The sequence below is a fragment of the Canis aureus genome, chromosome 5, assembly GCF_053574225.1.
Source record: "Canis aureus isolate CA01 chromosome 5, VMU_Caureus_v.1.0, whole genome shotgun sequence".
Lineage (NCBI taxonomy): Eukaryota > Metazoa > Chordata > Mammalia > Carnivora > Canidae > Canis > Canis aureus.
The window spans coordinates 22255282-22275450 of NC_135615.1; the positions used below are offsets into that span (position 1 = coordinate 22255282).

Consider the following 20169-nt stretch of genomic DNA (forward strand, 5'->3'; position numbering starts at 1 on the left):
AGATTTGCTCAGTGTGCATATTAAATATTTTGCCATTTCCGTGGCTGAGTTTATTGGTTTACCCCTTAGTGGTAAATGTGTTCTGAATATGCCAAAGATTCTCTTGTTGGCACAGGCAGAAGGACCTGTCCTCCCTGGGGTAAGAAAACTGAGAGACTTTTTGCTATGAATCTTTCATGTGAATTCTTGGGGAAGCGGGAGGTACAACTTCTGTTCTCAAAGAACCAACAGATCTTTGTAAAAGGGCTGAGTGATTTCCATGGCTAAACTGTGGTTAGTCATCAGTTTTGAGCCCTGAGAGTCTGAGTCAGTTTTTCTTCATTGGATTTCCAAGAAGAGTCTTCTTGAGCAGGGATTTTTTTCTTTATTATCTTGAGGCCCCAGCAGCTCTCTCCTGCCCTGGGGCTGTGACATCTCTGTATGTCACATGCTCCTACTGGTCTGCAGGAGGCAGGCATCGATGGGCCGCCATAGCCAGCTCTTGGTCTGCATAGGCTTTGGCATCATCCTACCACCTACAGGAACAGGAGTTTCACTTGCCAGGCTTTTTTTTTTTAAGATTTTATTCGTTTATTCATGAAGAGAAACACAGAGAGAGAGGCAGAGACCCAGGCAGAGGGAGAAGCAGGATCCATGCAAGGAGTCTTATGCGGGACTCGATCCTGGGACCCCAGGATCATGCCATGCCCTGAGCCAAAGGCAGATGCTCTACCGCTGAGCCACCCAGGTGTCCCTCATCTGCCAATGTTTTAACAGCTTTGTTGACAATACAGTTCACATACCCTATAGTTCACCCATTTAAAGTGTACAGTTCAGTGGTGTTTAGTATTTTCACAGAGTTGTACAAGCATCCCCACCATTAATTTCAGGGCATTTTCATCACCCCCCAAAAGAAACCCTGTGTCCCTTAGTTGTCACTCCCCACTCTTCATCCTTCAGCCCCTGACAACCACTAGTCTGTTTTCTATCTCCATAGATTTACCTGCTCTGGACATTTTGTGTAAATGGAATCCTGTAATATGTGGTCTTTAGTGATTGGATCCTTTTACTTAGTCTGATGGTTTCAGGGTTCATCCATGTTGTCACGTGTGTCAGGACTTCGTCTTTTGTTCCAGTCTTATTCTGTTGTATGGATATAACACATCTTCTTGATTCGTTTATCAGTTGGTGGGCATTTGGGTAGCTTCTGCTTTTTGGCTGTTGTAAATGATGCTTCTGTGAACCTTTGTGTACAGGTTTCTAGGTGGATGGATGTGTTCGCTTCTCTTGGGCACATACCTCAGAGTGGAATTGCTAGTGATGTGGTAACTCTGTGGTTAGCCTTTTGAGGAGCTGCCTGTCTTCCAAAGCGCCTGCACCATTTTGTATTTCTGCCAACAGTGTGTGAGGGGTCTGATTTCTGTACATGCTCGCCAACGCTTGGTATTACCTTTTGTTATTACAGTTATCCCCGCAAGTGTGAAGTGGTCTGCCTGTCAGTTCTCATTTCCAAGTTGGAGTCTGCTGGAGGCTTCTCGAAAATGGAGTAGTGGTTCACCTTTATTCAGAGGGTGGGGGATTTCTGCTTCTTTTCACTGTGTTACTACTATCAGACATGTCTGGCAGTGTGGAGGAGGGAATGGCTCATTTAGTGCCCATGAGAGAAAGGGGGGAAAAACCCAGAAAAACCTTGGTGCACTAGAGTTAACAAAAATGAGTGCAGTTTCTCCATTATACCAATATAAGATAGTATCATTTTAACAAGACAGTGTTGGGGTGGGGGGGGGTTGTGGTGTGTAATACCAGACCCTAAATACAACTTAACAGAAAACTTCCATTGTACCAGTGTCCTAGAAGTTACAGAATCGGTGCTGTAAACATATTTAAGGAAATTTTGGTGAAATAATCTGGGATTTTTAAATTTACTTATTGTCTCTGTATCAATTCCAGTTTCCATGAGTTGGTTTCATTTATCTTTTTTGGAAAAAAAAAATGATTGTCATACATAGGACCAAAATTTATGGATTCTTCATTTCTGTTCTTTGGGTAGGCATCCATGCCAGTCATAACTTCTCAATTTGTATCCCTCTGGATGAAAGCATTTAGGAAATTTGGAGATATTTTACACTAGGTGTATTGGTTAGGAAATTTGGAGATATTTTACACTAGGTGTATTGGACGGAAGAGCTGTGAGGTCCTGGGTTCCTAGTGGTTTCTAGAAAAGCCGTAACCAGCAGCAGTAAAAGAATTGAGGCAGGACAGAGATAATTCTCTGGATTATGAAGCCAAGGGTATGTCCTTGATGGCTTTAGTGGTAACTAAAGGTACCACTAAACACTCTGCCCCATTCCCCTACCCTGCACCCAGCACACTATTGGGCACATAGTAGATGCATAAAAAAGATGTAATATATAGTAAGTTTACCCTGCAGGTAGGGAGAATTGTAGCTTTCAGAGGTATTTTACCACCTGGTAGTAGGCGATTGGAGTCCTCTCAAGAGCCAGAATTATTCACTCATTCATTCAACAAGCATTTGTCATTAAAATTTACTAGTGTCAGGCATTAAAGCATTACAGATGTTGGGGGATGCAAATGTGAATAGCTTTCATCTGTACTCCGCCCCCAGCCCACCCCCATCACTGATACAGCGCAGACATAAACCACACAGCCACAGTTCAGCAAGTTCAATACCGTACCAGGCGCCAGCCATGGGAGCATTGAGGGTGGAAAGCCTGAAATACCCAGACTCCCAAATCAGAGAATTCACAACACCATACTTATCCACGGCAGATTTCCAGCTCCGCTATGTGGTTCTGATGTGTTTGTTTAAGCCCAGTTGCTAGTCAGATATTTATGGTTGCCTTTAGCCACCAGATGATTTTAAATGTAAACATCACAATAGTACAAATTTGATCCTACTCAGATTTGATGAAAATAAACCACTCATTTTGGGGTGGAAATACATTACTGTTTTTAGAGCACTAGGGTACCATTTGGCAGGGTCTTCATGCATCTCCAAAAATGTACACACTACTTTCTACTTTAGGAATAGGGAACTATGAATCTGTATCTCGAGGGCTGTTCTTCAACAGTTTTTCTCACTATGGAAGATACCTTTCATATTCTGACTTTACAGAGGAATGAATTATCCATTTTAAAATAGAAAAGTTTATGATTTTAGTACATAGTAACTGATGGAAAGAGGAGTCCCTTTATGACCTACCTGCTAGGTGATAGGCTAATGCTTCGTATCAGTTAGTAGACTTTAAGTTATCCTGTGCTTAAAACAAAAAACCTCACAATTCTTTTTTTTTTTTTTTAAGATTTTATTTATTTATTCATGAGAGACAGAGGCAGAGGGAGAAGCAGGCGCCCTACGGGAAGCCTGATACAGGACTCGATCCCAGAACCCCAGGATCATGACCTGAGGCAAAGGCAGATAGATGCTCAACCACTGAGCCACCCAGGTGCCCAAGACTTGCAATTCAGTTGTGTAAGTCACCACAGATTTGTCTCCCATGCATTCTGTGTGTGTGTATGTGTGTATGTATGTATGTGTGTGTGTGTGTGTGTGCAGGCAAGGGCCTCCAGAGGTACTTGGGGACCTAGTGAGGCAGGAGGCTCCATCCCCACGTAATGGCCATCTTCTTGATTCAGAGCTGCAGGGCTTGGCTGGGAGGAGAGGTCAGCAGGGAAGAAAGTATAATGGCGCTCCAGTTTTCACCTGGGAGTGGCACCTGTTACCTGTCCTCATTTCCCACCAGCTAAGCAAACTGCCTGCCCGCGCCTCACTTCCAAGCAGGTGGGGATGTATATGCATCATACTTTCTAGTGCCCACAAGAGAGGAGATTCATAAATATTGGTGAGCAGGAATACTGTTTAGCACACATCTGAGTAGGAAAAAGCCAGCTCTCCCACTGTGTTTCTCCTTGACCTTCACATTGCTGACACGTCACCGTGACACAGGTGTGGGGGCTTCCCCACCAGGCAGTGTTGCCACACCAGCTGGGTGCCCTGCACATTGATGCAGCTCCCATACTGTCTTCCTGAAGGTAGTCCCACATGGCTGCCCTCCCGCTGCCTGGGATGCCAGTCCCAAGCCCATGTGGTCACCCCTGCGTCTGACCAACTGGCTAGAAGTTGGGAGGTTACCATGACCGCCTCCTCAGGTTCAATTAATTTGAATTCCCAAAGTGCAGGAAAACAGATGGCTTAGTGTTTACCAGTTTATTATTTATAAAAATGTGGTGAAGACTACGGATGCACATTCAGATGGAAGAGAGGCCTAGAGCAAGGTATATGGGAAGAGGCATGGAGCTTCCATGCCCGCCCTCTCCAGGTGGGCCCCCCCCCAGCACCTCTGTGTACCCCCCACCTGGAAGCTCTCTGAACCCTGGATGTTTGGGCTTTTTATGAAGGCTTCATGAGTACCCATGGTCGGTGGATAACTCCATCTCCAGCCCCCTCCCCACTCTCGAAAATGAGGCGTTGTTGGGGCTGACAATTCCAAACTTCTAATCAAGGTTTGGTCTTTCTGATGAAGAGAGAATGATATATTTTTTTCTATTTCATACATTTTATAATGAAATGAGAGCTGTTCTGTTACTCAAGCTTACACTGTGGTGGGAAAAGCAGATAAGAACCCCAGGTTAGAGTGTGCTGAATAGAACAACGCTCAGATGACAGGGGCGGGGCGGGGGGCTGTCTCTGAGTTAGGGGCACCTGATCCAGATTAGGGGAGGAGCACCTCAGAAGAGGTTATTCTTGGCCTGAATTTTGAATGACAAGCAATTTGCTGGGCATTGAAGGAGGGAAGGGTGTCAGGGCAGGGGAACAGCATGCTTAACTATATAATAACAGTGCCTAGTGTTTATTGACTGGCTTTCTTTGTACAAGCCGCCAGGCTACACACTTACAGACCTGTCTCATTTAATTTCCCATGGGTCTTCCATTTGTGTATTATCTAAATTGCATTAGGAATATATGCCTCATAAAGCAAGACTTTGTTATATCTTTATGTTCCAGTAACTGTTACTCTGTAACAAATGGCAACCATTTTATTAGGCTCACAGAATCTGTGGGTTAGTAATTTGGAAAGGGCCCAGTTAGAGAAGGTTCTCCCGGTGAGGGGGGTGGGGGATGTGTGTCTCATGGGGTTCCCATTCAGATTTCAGCTGGGACTGCAGGAAGCCAAAGGCTCCCCTAGACTGAACAGACACCCAAGGTGGCTCACTCATGTGGCCAGCTGTTAGTAGGGGTCAGCTTGTTTCTCCTTCAGTGTGCCTCCCTGGGACCTCACCAGCAGGGCAGGGCTCAGGGTCATCTGATGGAGAGAATGTTCCACAAGAAGTGGATGGGGGCTGCTTGCTTTTCTTACTAGACTTGGAAGTCACATATGGACACATTTGTTGTAATTATGGGTTATAAGTGAGTCACGAGACTGTAAGTCCATATGTTCAGGGGAAGGGAATTATAACCAGGGTGCAGGGGTGCAGGAGCACCTGGCTCTGGTTGACCCAAACAGACCTGTCAGCCACTCACCACTGACAAAAAACCAAATGTAGAGAGATGAATGGTGGTAAACAAGAAAGGACTTTACCAGGAGCCCAGTGGGCTAGTGTCTCAAAAAGACTGTCTCTTAAGGGCTGAAAACACTCGCAGGTTTATGTAAGGAAGATGTGGGACAAAGGTCGGTGGTACCTGCAGGGGGGCAGTAAAGGTCAAGTCGGTCATTGCCCTGGGGGTCTGGGTGGTCCCTAGTGCTTGAGGATATCTTTTGCCCAAGTTAAGAGATAAGCTGGAAAGAAGAACCTGATCAGTTAGAAACTACATGCTGAGGTCAAAATGGAGGTGATTGGCGTCCTGTCCCCACGTGAAAATGCCATTCCACTTCTATGGAAGGAGAAGGGACAGCAGCCATTTCTTCTGCAGCTACTTCCTGCCGACCAGGGATGACGCAGGGATTTCAGAATGGAAGACTTGGACAGGGCAGCAGGTCTTCGTGTCTCTGGTTCCTCCCAAAATCTACACAGTAAAGGCCTCTCCAGGCTTGTGTGAATAGCACAGGCTCCCATCTGACAAACACAAAAAGTCAAACAACCACCAAAAGAACAAGAAATGGAGCAATGCTTAGCAGGGTGTATTTCCATTTGGAAGGAGTCAAATTTAGATCCTGCTAAAAGGATCTAGAGCTAGAGCATTTATAGCAGTGATGTGTTTGTTTAAATCTTCTGTGGCTCTGGTTACATTTTTTGAGTAATTTGGAATATAGGCACGACATTCTGTTTTAATGAGAGCATGGGTTCCACTTTGGGCTGCAGTCAAAATATCAAGGGCCATCCAGTTTTGAAGGACTACTTTTCAAATGCATGTGGTTTCCTTATGTAGGAGGGTGACTGCATGCCAGGTTTAATTAAAGATGGCTACCGTGTGCTTAGCTAAAGCCTCTACTTGTCATTTTGCATTGATAAGGGGCAGCTCTTGCGACAAATATGATTAAAGGAGAAATCTATCAGGAAACCACTTTGCCTGATGTCTAGCTTTAACAATGTCCTAATTACAAGGAATCACTGGCAAGTGGGAGACAGCTCCTCCTGGGAGATGTGGGCATCCCCAAGTGCATCGTCCAGTTCAATCATGAGGAACGTGGGCTGTCCACAGTCTCCACTGTCCATAGTTAACCCATGGACTGTGGTCTGCTCCGGCTGTTGAGGAGCAATTTTGCCGTCCCAGCCACATAGAATCAGCCAGGGTGTCAGCTGAGTTATACAACTGTTGGGGAGTCCATCCTATTGTCCAGCTATTAAAATAATCATATGCCCATGGGTCCTGTTATTATTCCCATAGGGTAACAGGCAAGAAGAATGTCCACACATGAGCTGTTGTGGTGGTTTCTCTGAAGTTTATACTTCAAGCTGTCCAGCTTAGGCAAACAACAAACATTTAAAGACAATCAGAAGTAGAATTTAACATCTCCAAAGGTCTGTTATTGAAATATAATTTTTCTCCCTCAAATCACCCTCATTTCCATCAGAGGTAGCCAAATGAAAGACTAATTTGTTTGTAAGACAAGTTGAGTTTTAACAAACTTGGCCTGATTATTTATATACACACAGTAAGAATAGTGACTGGCTGTACAAGTTCTTATAAATCTGCTATGCTGGAACTTTTTATAAGGTGTTTCAGATTGAACTTTTAATATCCTCTTAAGGCCAGAAACCAAGCCACATACTTGCTGTCAGAGTTGCCCGGAGTGCCTATGGGTTTGGGTGAATTCCTCTTCTTCAGGTCCCCAAAATATCCTGAAATTTCCTGTACCTGCCAGGAAGTGACATTCTTTACTCACCTGGTGAGGCTGCTGGGACCTGTCAGCAGGGTAACAGGCCAGCATTTCCAAGGGGCTCATTGGCTCCATCAAGTCAACCTCACTAAAGGTCCCTTAAAGCTGTCTGGTCACCTCGGAGTCTGTGCCTGTCTCTCTAGTATGACACTTCTGTCAACACCTTGGTAACATACCTTGTGTTTCCAGTGGTGTCCTGTTACAAGAACAGATTGCTATTGAACCTCTGCAAATGATTATAATCGCCACAAAAGAAAGAGAACTCACTGAGAGTTTTTGATTTCTAGAGGGTTTGGAAAGGGAGAAAAGATACAGGTTTCAATTTGTTCACAAAGGAATATTTTATCATATTTATGTAAGTCATAGGTATCCTAAGAGAAACTATTTCCTTAAATCTGGAAGAGCAAACATTAGAGAACCAGCAGTGCTTCAAACAAGAGTCACAAGAACTATAATTGTCTTCCTCAATTCATTCAATCTCATGTTACTAATTCCTGTTCTGTTTGAATGCAGCTTTTCTTTTAGTTCCAGAAATTCTTTTTTTTTTTTTAAGATTTTATTTATTTATTCATGAGAGACACACAGAGTCAGAGACACAGGCAGAGGGAGAAGCAGGCTCCCTACAAGGAGCCCAGTGTGGGACTCATTGCTAGGACCCCGGGATCATGCCCTGAGCCAAAGGCAGATGTTCAGACACTGAGCCACCCTGGCATCCCTAGTTCCAGAAATTCTTACCCAGTTTAATTTTATGATCTTAAAGATGTTGGAAACCTGTATTTGTCAAAAGTCTATTCAATGACTCTCCTTAAGATGAAACACATTATGTAAGATCACCAGCATGGGTAATCATCAATGACTCAAAAATGGCCACGTTTAAAGATCTGGTGAGAGTTTATTATAATGCCGTTAACAAGGAAATCCAGTTATTTTGTGACACACATTTCAGTAATCAGAATGTCAAGTGATGACCTTATACCAAGACATACTAAAACTTAAGAGATTTCATCTATTTACTAGAACAGCGATAGCATTTTGCCATACAACATAATACAAGAAGTTTATCATTATTTGTTTGACAGTGTTCCCCAAGTAACTGATCATACCAAATAAACAAGCCTAATTAGTCAAGAAGACTTCATCTAGATTTGAATATTTGGGAACTCTGATTTTAAAAAAACCCTCAGGGCAGCCCGGGTGTCTCAGCAATTTAGTGCCGCCTTTGGCCACCTTTGGCCCAGGGCCTGATCCTGGAGACTCAGGATCAAGTCCCATTCAGGCTCCCAGCATGGAGCCTGCTTCTCCCTCTGCCTGTGTCTCTGCCTGTGTGTGTGTGTGTGTGTGTGTCTCTCATGAATTAATAAATAAAATCTTAAAAAAAAAAACCTCAGAAGGGCTTAAAGCACATATCCAAATGGAATTGTACATCATTATAAAACTTAATATTTAATTATCTATTTAACCAAAGTGGCAGTAGTAGAGTCTACAGAAGAGTATGTAGTTGTTTGCAAAACTTAGGTTCTTTAATATTGAGAATGAATGAATGAATTAATTAATTAAATCCTTAAAAAAAGAAAAATTAAAAAAATTAATTCATTCCAGTCTGAGTCCTGACCACATGTAAAAATTCTTTTTCAAAAACTCCCTACCACTTTGTTTTTACATTCACATTTTGTCTTAAGTTTTCCTTCTTTAAATAATCAGTCTCATTTTAGGACAAAATTATTAGCTCTTCCTTCAACAAAAATGTATTCCCATTCCTCATACCTGTCTTATCAAAAACACATCTTGGGGCCCCTGGGTGGCTCAGCCAGTTAGGCATCCAACTCTTGATTTCAGCTCAGGTTGTGATCTCAGGGTCCTAGGATCGCGCCCTGCACTGAGCCTACTTAAGACTCTCTTTCTCCCTCTCCCTCTGCCACTCTGGCATGGGCTCTCATTTTCTCTCTTAAAACAAACAAACAAACAAACAAAATGCATCTTACTTTCCCTGCATACAGAATTGTTCTCCTTGTCCCTAAGACTCTCCCCCAAAGTCATGTCGTGTTTTGGTTTATATATTAGGCTCAGGCTTGAAGTCTGCAATCTCATGTAAACTAAGTCTAAGTATGGCTGAGGGCTCTGGGGGTTGATCTGAATACCATACATGGAGCAGGTACCTTGTCTGCTTCCCACACACCCTTTGTGAAATGGTGGACAGATGTAGGAGAGCCTGGGCATGGGGTGGGGGGATAGAAAGCAAACCACAGCCACTGGCCCATAGCAGTTCTGAAATCCAAGCAAGAACCTGTTGGCTGCTCCTGGATTCGGGTTCAGCCCTACTCCCTGGGAGCTGTCCTCCGTGAGTCTGGGCTCTGTCCTTTGGGCTCTGGGCTCTGGGCCCTGGCCTTCCAGGCATCCTTCCAAAAGAAAACTGACTTAGCATCTCTGGGAGTAACCTTCTTCTGCTTCTTACCTGGAAAAGACTGAAGGTCCAAAGGCTTCTGTTGACTTTGTTCAACTCTCTTTCAAGCTGGTGTAATGCTGTTAGAAATGCTTTCCTGCATTTCCATTTACAATCTGCTCTGGTAGACAAAGCTACCCTAAAATCCCTTTCAGATAAACCTTTCTTTCTGGTGAGAATGTTGTGTTTCAAAGATTCTTGGAAGCTCTAATATTTACAGAGGATAGACAAGGCCCATCAAGCCTTTTGTCCATTTGTTTGTTTGTTTTTTTCTTTTGTCCATTTGGAATGGTCCAGAGGCACCACCTTCAATCTTCTAAAGTCCTAACAGAGGGTCCTATGGCTCCACCCTCTCATTGATTTTCTGTTCTGAAGCCATTTTTTAAAAGATTTATTTATTTAATAATTTAGAAAGAATGAGCAAGCAAGGGGGAGTTGGAGAGGGAGAGAGAGAATCTCAAGCAGACTCCCCATCCCCACTGAGCATGGAGCCCAATGAGGGCTTGATCCCACAACCCACAGGATCATGACCTGAGCCCAAGCTGACGTCAAGAGTTAGACTCTCAACCCACTGAGCCACCCAGGTGCCCTTGAGGCCATTTCTTAATATGTCAATATGTCAAGAAGGCAAATATCTCCTTTGCCTTCTGGAGATGCTGGGTATGAGAAGCACTTATTCTTTAACCTGCAAAGTACTGGCTGAGTGTGTATGTTCTCTGACTTCCACTCAGAAACTAACTAGTTTATTCTTGAGTTGATCCCCCTATGGTCTCATTATAGACAGCCAAGCAGAGCCGGCACCTTCAATCTCTGCCCAGAAATCTTTAGTTAGATCATCATCAGCTCATTAGGTACATTTTCTGGTTTTCTCCATTATCACTGGCAGCAGCTTTCTAAATGTTGCTCCTCTAGTACATAATGAGGGTCTCCTTTCCTGATTCAGGTTTCTGTTTGAAAATGAAGCACTCACTGAAGTAACCATTACACAAAACACTGTGTCTGTTTTTGTAGAGTCCTCACCAGTAAGTCTCCTCTCCTTCCTTTTCACCTGGCCTCCTTGGAGCTGTTGCCTTGTGTTTTAGGGTTTTATTAGAGCGGTCCTCCACTTTCAGGCACCAAATTTCTGATCCTGTTTGTATCGCTCTGTAACACAGTCACCACAGAGCTGGTGACATAAAACAGCGGTCAGTCTGTCATGCTTGAGATTCTCTAAGGTGGAAAGGCAATTTCTCCCTTGGCACCTCTCACGCTGGTGCAGGCATGGATCCTCAGAGCTGATTGTCCAACCAGGCTCCCTCCCGCAGCCCTGGTTGGTGCCGCTGCTGCCTGGAGTTCTGTGCACTGTCTGCTGGCCCGGTGGTCTCAGTACTCAGACCTCTTCCATGGCTCCAGGCTGCGCCTAGAATGAGCATCCTGAGGGAGCCGGGTGGACACTGCATGGCCTTTTGTGACCCAGCCTCCAGAATCACATGGCGTCGCTTCTGCTGCATAAAGAGCAGGTGACAAGCCTGCCCAGATTGAAGGGGAGAGGAATAGACCCCACTGCTTGCTGAGAGAAGGATCAGTGAATTTTTGGACATGTTTCGAAACTGCTTGCAACTGGAACGGCATCTGGTAAAAAGAGAACCTCACTATGTGATGGCATCCAGTAAGTAGGCAGATCTGCCTCTCTTATGATATTTGCTTAGCAGTCTCTGCGCAGTGCAGTGTGACCCCAGTAATAACAAGTTATGTTACTTCTTGTATTTACTATGTATTTTTGAAAAGTAGAGATATGGCACTTGGCATTGTATACCTTTTACCCCAAATGAATTAAAAGCTAAATATGATTTTCCAACAAAGTTAGTAGAGGAGAAACATAGAAGGATATTTATGTAGTTTTGCAATAATAGGGAAGGTCTTTCTAAGCAATAGTTAAAAGCTCAGAAGCTACAAGGGAAAGTTTTTTAAAATATTAGACTCCACCAAAATTTTACATTTCTATATAGGAAAAGATACCATAAAAAAATAAACCAGGTAGGGATGCCTGGGTGGCTCACTGGTTGCGCATCTGCCTTCGGCTCAGGATGTGATCCTGGGTCCTAGGATTGAGTTTCACATTGGGCTCCCCGCAGGGAGCCTGCTTCTCCCTCTGTGTCTCTGTCTCTTTCTGTCTCGTGAATAAATAAATAAAACATTTAGAAACAAACAAAAATAAACCAGGTAAGTATTTGCAATCTAAATAATACACAGCAGTCTAGGCAATGTGGTACAGACATAAAGTTGTATCTCATAGGGCTGTTGCAAGGATTGAATGAAAGCACACAAAGTAAAAATACTTCACAACTGGTAGGTTCCATCCATGCTTTTATAAAGGCCACTGACAAATCAATTTTTTTAAGAGATGAGTAATAGAAAAAGGATATGAATGAGCAATCCATGGAAAAATATAAGTAGTCAGTAAACATGGGAAGATTTATAGCCTCACTCCTGATTAAGTAAAGAAAAGTTAAATCTGCAACGAGACTTTTCTACTTACAAGACTCAGTCAGTTAAGCATCTGCCTTAGTCAGTTAAGCATCTGCCTTAGGCTTAGGTCATGATCTCAGGGTCCTGGGATGGAGCCCTGGGTCAGGCTCCCTGCTCAGAGGAGAGTGTGCTTCTCACTCTCCCTCTGCCCCTCCCCTTGCTCCTGCTCTTCTCTTTCTCAAATAAAATCTTTTTTTTTTTTTTTTTTAAAGACTGTCAAAGGTGAGTAAGAGTGTTAATATTTCAGTATTGGCAGAGAAGTTGGGAAATTACATTCCCATTTATTTACTGTTCTTTGTTCCTTGATAGGAAAAAAAGTGTATTTTGCCTCTGGCTTTCAGGATTTTTTTTTTTTTTTTAATCTCTGATTTTCTGTAGTTTGAAAAGGATGTGCCAATGCCGAAGCTAGTGTGTTTTGGCACATATCCTGTCCAGTGTCCTCTGAGCTTCCTGGATCTGTGGTTTGGTGTCTGACATTAATTGGGGGAAATTCTCAGTCGTGACTCTTCCAGATATTTTTTTTATGTTCCTTCTTTCTTCCTTCTGTTTCTGGTATTCCCATCACGCATGTGTCACACCTTTTGTAGTTAGTTATCCCACAGCCTTTGGATATTCTTTTCTACTTCATCAGGCTTTGTTCTCATGGCTTTTCACTTCTTGAGGTTCCTTTTTTTTGTTCCTGTTTTTGTTTGTTTTTTAGATAGAGTGCATACTTGCCTGTGAGAGTGGGGGTAGGGGGAGCCCAGCGTGGGGTGCTATCCTATGACCCTGAGATCGTCACCTGAGCCAAAATCAAGATATGGACGCTTCACCAACCGAGCCCCCCAGGTGCCCCGCTTTTGGAAATTTCCGTTGAGCTTTTTTTCTGTATTGTTTTGTTTTGGGTTTTGTTTTGAAGATTGTATTTATTCATTCATGAAAGACACACAGAGAGAGGCAGAGACACAGGCAGAGGGAAAAGCAGGCTCCCTGCAGGGAGCCCGATGTGGGACTCCAATCCCAGGACCCCCCCTGAGTGGTGGATGCTCAACCACTGAGCCACCCAGGCACCCCCTGTTAAGGTTTCTATTGCTGTATCTTGGAGTTCAGAGATTCTTTCCTCAGTCATGCCCAGTCCCCTAATAAGCCCATCAGAGGCACTCTTCATTTCTCTTACTGTGCCTTTTATTTCTATCATTTCTTTCTGGTTCTTTCTCAGGTTTTCTATCTCTTTGTTAATGTTGTTGGCCCTTGCATGCTGTCTCCTTTGTTCCTTTGACACTTCCACATATTAACCATAGCTGTTTTGAATTCCTGGTCTGAGAATTCCAGTATCCCTGCCCTGTCTGACTCCTGTGCTTGGTCTTTTTTTTTTTTTCCAAGTGTGTTTTTGGCCTCTCAGTATGCCTTGTAATTTTTTCTGGGTAGCCGGATGTCAGCTACCAGGTGAGCGGAACTGTTCTGGGGGGCCTGCAGTAGCATGGAGGTGAGGTGAGGGCCAGGGGGTTCCATGGTCCTGCCTTTGGGCCCCTCCCAGCTCCTAGTGAGTCTGTGCCTCTGGGCTGTGAACTCGTTCGTGTTTTCCTGAATCTTCTCCTACCCTCTTGTGTGACACAGGACACTACAGTGGGAGCACTGTGTTCTCAACAAGGCCTGGCCCCCAGAAGAAACTAGTCAACCAGAGCCTAAGTGACATGGGAAAATATCAAACCCAGCCCACTATCTTCCCCTCTTTCCCTCCCACTGCCAGAAGCATGGGGGGATTGTTGTCTGATGTTTGCTCTCAGAACCTGACAGCTCCTAGAGGTAAAACTCCCACATGAAAGTGTGGGAGATCCCTGTGACTGGGTCTCTGGTCCACATGCAGGCCCCAGCAGTTGGGCAGTTACACCTCTGATTTTCTGTTTGTTTGTTTAACATTTATTTATTTGAGAGAGAGGGAGAGGCAAGACACCCCACACACACATGCCCCCGCAGAGCAGTGAGCCCAACGACACAGGACTCAACCCTAGGACCCTGAGACCATGACCTGAGCCAAAGGCAGATGCTTAAGCGACTGAGCCACCCAGGCGCCCCCACCTCTGGTTTTCTTACCTGAGTCCCACTCTGCATTCCTGAGACTTTGCTCTGGGAAGCAGCAGTGCCCTGTATTCACCTGTCTGTCCAGTCTTAGTTTGTCCTGTGTCTTTGCCTTTCTCATGGATCCAAGAGGAATTGTTGATTTTTCAGTTAAGATGGAGTGGTGATTTCTAAGCTCCTTACATGCAGAACCAGAAACTGACATACTGTTGGTAGAGTGGATACTGGCACAGTATTTAGTAAAACAATCTTAATTATCTACTAAAAGTAAAAACATGGGTGCCCTTTGACCTAGCATTTCTACCTTTGGACATACTGGCATGAATGCTTAAAGATATAAGTACTGTACTTTTTTTTTTCAGCATTAAAAAAAAGGTTTCATTTCTTTATTTGAGAGGGAGAGAGCATGAGAGCGAGCACAAGCTGGGGAGCTGCAGAGGGAGAGGGAGAAGCAGACTCCCAGCTGAGCAGGGAGCCTGATGTGGGGCTCGATCCCAGAACCCCGGGATCATGACCAGAGCCAAAGACAGCTGCTTCACCAACTAAGCCACCTGGGCGCCCCTGCCGCAGCAGTTTTTAATATAGGAATGGTTAAATATGCTATATTTACACAATGGAATGCTCTCTAGCTGCTAAGAAGAAATGAGGTAGCTCAATATATCCTGACATGGGAAGAAGTCTTAAGACACATTGTTAAGTGGAAGGCGAAAAAAAAAGCAAGTTGGCGAATGGTATGTTTAAGATTCCGTTTTTGTTTAAAACTTACAGTGAAAATGAAGGCGTGCTAAGAGAAGAAAGACAGTTTTGGAAGAATATGTACCAGAAAACCCATTGGTTGCCTTTGAGGGACAAATGTCACAAGGCTATTAATACATATCTTATGTGTCTTGTATGATGCAGATATATTTGAAAATTAGGTAAAAAAGTCAAGAGGGAAAGTAGGTAGCAGCAGATACAGCCATTTGAGGACAACAGAATGGAACTGATCGTTTCCATCATTTCACCCTCCAGACAGGCCGTAGTGCCGTAACCAGCTCGGAACCTCACCTTACCTGCTGGGAGCCCTGTGGTAGCCTAGACCCAAGTAACTGGAAACGGTACATCTCCTTGTGTCTCTTCCGCTGTTTCAGGAGGTGACAGTCGTAAGAGGACAAGAGTTCCAGACAGAAATGTTTTACCAGTGCACATTTTCTTCACGTGGAATTTCTTACTGTTAATTCCTCTTGCTAAATTCTTTACCAAGGAAAATTTCCCCTTCTACGGAGAAGCGGTTTCTTCGGTTCTGTGATGTTGAGATGAGTGGTTTGTTGCACCCAAGAGATGTTTATAATGGAGTTTTTCACAACACGTAGCTCTCCCTTAGAAGCCTGACTAGAAAGTAGGTTAGCGGCACTGTGGTTAAGTGTGAAAGCTCTCTGACTTCCATTATAAAATATGGTTTCTAGCTACATTTTCCCTGCTCGGATGATATGTAAGCAGCTGCAGTATGGCTGAGTGGAGACTAATAATTCTTCCTACTTCCTTGTCCTGGTAACTCTCATATGACTAAATTTCATTTCCCACCTTACATCCTGTTTTGAGTTTCTGGATCTGATCCCATCATGTGCATGTGGAGCGGGGGACTTCCTACATGACACCAGCAGAATTCTCATTTAACTCCATCCTGGAGGTAGCATCAGATTCCTCGAGGTAGGGGTTCAGTCCTACAGGATTGTGCACACCCCACACTGCCCCCCACTTCAGATGCCAGCCTCAAACCCAAGCAGTCCCCTGCACTTCTGACCGACTGGCTATAAGTCAGAGGTTCCCAAGACCCCTTGCTCAGATTCCACTAATTTGCTGGAACAGCTCACAGAAGGGATAGAAACATTTTATTTTCTAGATGACAGGTTTATCCTAAAAGGAGAGGTCTCAGGACCGGCCAAGTGGAAGAGATGCACAGGCCCAGGTGTGGGGAAAGAGCGCAGAGTCTCCATGCTCTCTGGGCACACCACTCTCCCCGAATCTCTATGGCTTCACTAACCCAGAAGCTCCCTGAACCCTGTCTTTTTTGGGGTTTTATAGAGGCTGCATTCTGTAGGCAGGACTCATTAAACCATCGGCCATCCTGCTGACCCCCTCTCCTCCCTGGATGTTGGGGGCCGGGACTGGAATTTCCAACCCTCTGATCACAGGGCTGGCACCGCAAGCAACCAGCTCCCATCCATAGGCACTTTCCAAAAGTCACATCATTAACATAAGACATTTTTAAGCTCTTGTCGCTTAGGAAATATGTATGAGGGTCATCTGAATGATCAAATATGTATGCTTCTTAGAAATCACAATATCAGGCATCCTAACACAGTTTTGTTTTGTTTTTTTCCCCCCCTCCTGGGTATAATTCACGTTCTTCTCAATGACTAATTTTATATAATGATTTTTTGTTCTTGTTTGATCCTCTGTGACTCTCCTAACAGAAGTCCTGGAGGGGATTTGGGTGCCAAGAAGAAAAAGAAGAAACAGAAGAGAAAAAAGGAGAAACCAAACTCCGGAGGCACCAAGTCCGACTCGGCTTCTGATTCCCAGGAGATCAAAATCCAGCAGCCTTCAAAAGTGAGACCCCAGTTTTGTTTTACCCCCTGTGGTATTTCAGGCACGTGAGAGGCGGACTGTGCCACCCCGCGCCCTGCGGGACCAGAGGGGCGTTAGGGTTGTGCCCTGAGTGCGCGCTAGATGACACTCGTCACTGGAGGCTTCACAGCCTTCCTGGCGCTGGTGTGGGTACCTAAATGACCAAGAGGTACAGACTGTGTGTGTGTGTGTGTGTGTGTGTGTGTGTGTGTGTGTGGCTACGGGCTGCAGTTTTCCTTTTGCTCAGAGCAAATTAGCATGTAGATTGTAGTGCTAGAAGTTAAGTCTCAGCGTGAGTTTGTTAGGTGTGTCTTGTCGTGTTTTGTTTTGTTGTTTTTTTTTTGAAGTTACACTTAATATGTAATTACTTTTAGTTTAGAAGATATTCACATTTTAATTTTTCTGGGTGTCTGTCTAATTATCTGAATAGCACAACACCATCTGGCAGCAGATTTCAGCGGGAGCAGCCACGGGTAAGTCTTCTGACTTTGAATCCTCAGTGGCCATTCTTAAATTCCATTGCCCAGGGTGGGAAGTGGCTCCTGACAGCACCCCCCCCCCAGACATCCCCAGCCAGGACTGAACCTGCAGGGGCTCCGGGGGTGCCGATGGCAGGTGCCCCGGCCACCCTGGCTGGGAACACAGGCCTTGCGTGCTGGCCGCAGGAGGCCACTGAGCCCTCTGGAGGCAAGAAACTCACAGAGTGAAAGGGCAGAATCAGAAGTGTGATGAAAGGAAGCACAGATGATTTTGCTGGTTGCAGCCCCTCGGCCCTTGTCCTGGAGGTGGTGGTGTGGCCGGAGGGCCGGAGAGTGGCCCGGGGAGCGGGGGCTCCATCCCGGCCCTGCAGCTCCTGAGCTGTGTGGGTGCCGCCCTCATCCACGACGGGGAGGTGACACTTAGATCCTTTCTGTTGAATGATCTTTCTATTCTAAAGCCCTTGTACCTATGGCAGCGGTTACCATTATGCAAGTTTCCTGGGGTTGAAATATTTGTTTCTTACGCGCAGCGTACACCGCCTCGCGCGAAGAGAGTCTTGCAGGTGGTTTTTGCTGTTGTTACTGTTTTACACGTAAGGACCAGGAGTCACTGAGAGGAGACTTAACTTTCCCAATTTTCCCTGACTACCTGTGTGGGGGTGAAGAAAACGGGGTGTTCCCCTCTCGGTTTTCAGCTCGTCTCTCAGGTAACAAATACTCTATCCACCAGACCTGTTTCCCAAGGTCACCCATATAAGGCAACCCATCACCTTGCAAGACATTTTTCCCATTTCTCAGCATCACTTCATCAGGGAAGTGCAGGGTCACTTCTCTGTAGTTCTGACCCTCCTTATTGCTTCCACCATCACCATCAGCTTGTACCCCTCTCTGCACCCCCAGTGATTTTTGAGCCCTTCCCTTACTTCTGGGTACTTACAAGAAACTAGAGCCAGCCAAGGCAGGAGGAACTGCTAGTGTTCTATGGTAGAGAAATTTTCTTTTTTAATTACAGTAAATCAGAATTGTTTTAATGTAGGCCTTTCTCTGGTGCATTATTTATTTATTCATTTATTTATTTGAGAGAGGGAGAGAGATAGAGCATGAAAATCGCAAAGGGGAGGAGGCAGAGGGAGAAGCAGGCTATCCACTGAGCAGGGAGCCCAATACAGGACTCGATCCCAGGACCCCAGGATCGTGACCTGAGCCAAAGGCAGACGCTTAACCGACTGAGCCTCCCTGGCGCCCCTCCACTGCATTTTTTAAAACTGGAGCTTCTTTCCCTTCCCTAGATGCTAGCTCTAGATAACACTGTAGATCACAGTGGTTTGTGTTTAGAAGACACTCTGTTCTGCACTCAACTACCGGAGTCCAATAATACTTGTCTGGATTTTTTAGACTTCTTAGTGGTGGAGGACTTGGACATTTTCCAAGATATTAAATATAAAAGTTAATAAAGGGTAAAGAGTACAATTGGAGTTTAGTATTCCACTGAGGGAAAGAGGTGTGCCTGACGTAGGGATTCAGTGGCGGGAAGCTAACATGGGGTTGATCCGCTTCTCACCTTCCCTAACATTAATTCATTTCTCCCCAGGCGGTGCTGCTGTGGAAGGTGAATGGATAGGTTTGAGAACGTATCGTAGCTGAATTTTCCTTTGCTGCTTTGTCACCATGGATTTGAAAACTGTGCTTACTTGTATCCACTTCAAGAAAGCACTTAAAATAGTGAGCGTTCAGATACAAATCTATCATGAATGGTCATTTTATGTCAAGACTGCTCGTCAGTCTGGTGAGGCTAATTAGGTGGAGTTGAAACCACTCTGAAACCACTCATGGAGTTGGGATATCCTTTGGAACAAAGTTGGCTCCTTTGGAACAAAGATGCCGATTCATGCTAGTCGCAGAATAGCTTGAGTTTAGTATATTTGTGATCAAGAATTTAACTCCAGCATTAGGAAGGAAAACATGCTGTTTGTCCCATAACAAATTCAGTGCAAGCATTGTAGGTTCAGATTTGTCTTTTTAAAGATAAATGGGTGCATGTTCAAGTGTTACTAACTGAAATACACTATATTCAGAGTTCCTGTTTACGTTGTAGGTCTTCTAATGCATTGCCTTGTTAAGGGTTCAGATGGATATAAATTTTATTTTGCTGGTATTCAGTAACTCTTATGTTGGAGGTTCAGAGGAGACCAGAGCAAGAGAAATCTAAAAATACAATAAATGGGAACAGTGAAAGTATTTTGTTATGTCAATATATGTAGCTGAAACCATACCTCTATGACTTAGACCTCTATGGAAATACAAGAGAAATGTCTTAGAAAATTATGACCCTCCTGGGTGATGCTGTTAGACTCATAAATGGAGACAGTAAGACAATGAACACATCTCTGATTAGACTCCAGCATTTTGTATCCTTGAATCATTTTAGTGGCAAGGATCCTAAGCAAACCCAACGATAGAGCAAACACAGGGCGGTCTGTATGAAATAAGCCCTGTTTTGTACTGTGTCAAATGGGTAAAGTTTCCCAAGTTAAAGGATAGACTCCAGACCACAGACATCAGATTCAAGGTTGAACAGAAGTCCAGAACTACTGTCAATAAACCGGCAGGGTCGGTGATACCTTTCCTTGATAGCTGTGGGATGTTGACATACAGGAAAACCGGGGGGCTCTGAAGTTCTTGTTAACCACCTCTGAACTTCAGTGGAGGGCATTCTTTGCATGGCATCAAAATACTAAAATAATAATTTCGTGTA

General features: G+C 44.5%; 1 protein-coding gene across 5 annotated transcripts in view; it reads left to right on the forward strand.

Annotated features, from left to right (window-relative positions):
• Positions 1 to 20169, forward strand: part of NMT2 (N-myristoyltransferase 2) — a 70848-nt gene that overhangs the window by 21102 nt on the left and 29577 nt on the right. For 2 of the 5 annotated variants that reach the window (XM_077897090.1, XM_077897091.1), the window contains exons 2-3: positions 16782 to 16917; positions 17366 to 17408. In XM_077897090.1, the coding sequence (XP_077753216.1) occupies positions 16782 to 16917; positions 17366 to 17408 (179 nt within the window). Of the gene's footprint in view, positions 1 to 16781; positions 16918 to 17365; positions 17409 to 18999; positions 19137 to 20169 lie in introns of those variants that run through there. The other 3 variants (XM_077897093.1, XM_077897089.1, XM_077897094.1) reach the window with 2 other exon arrangements.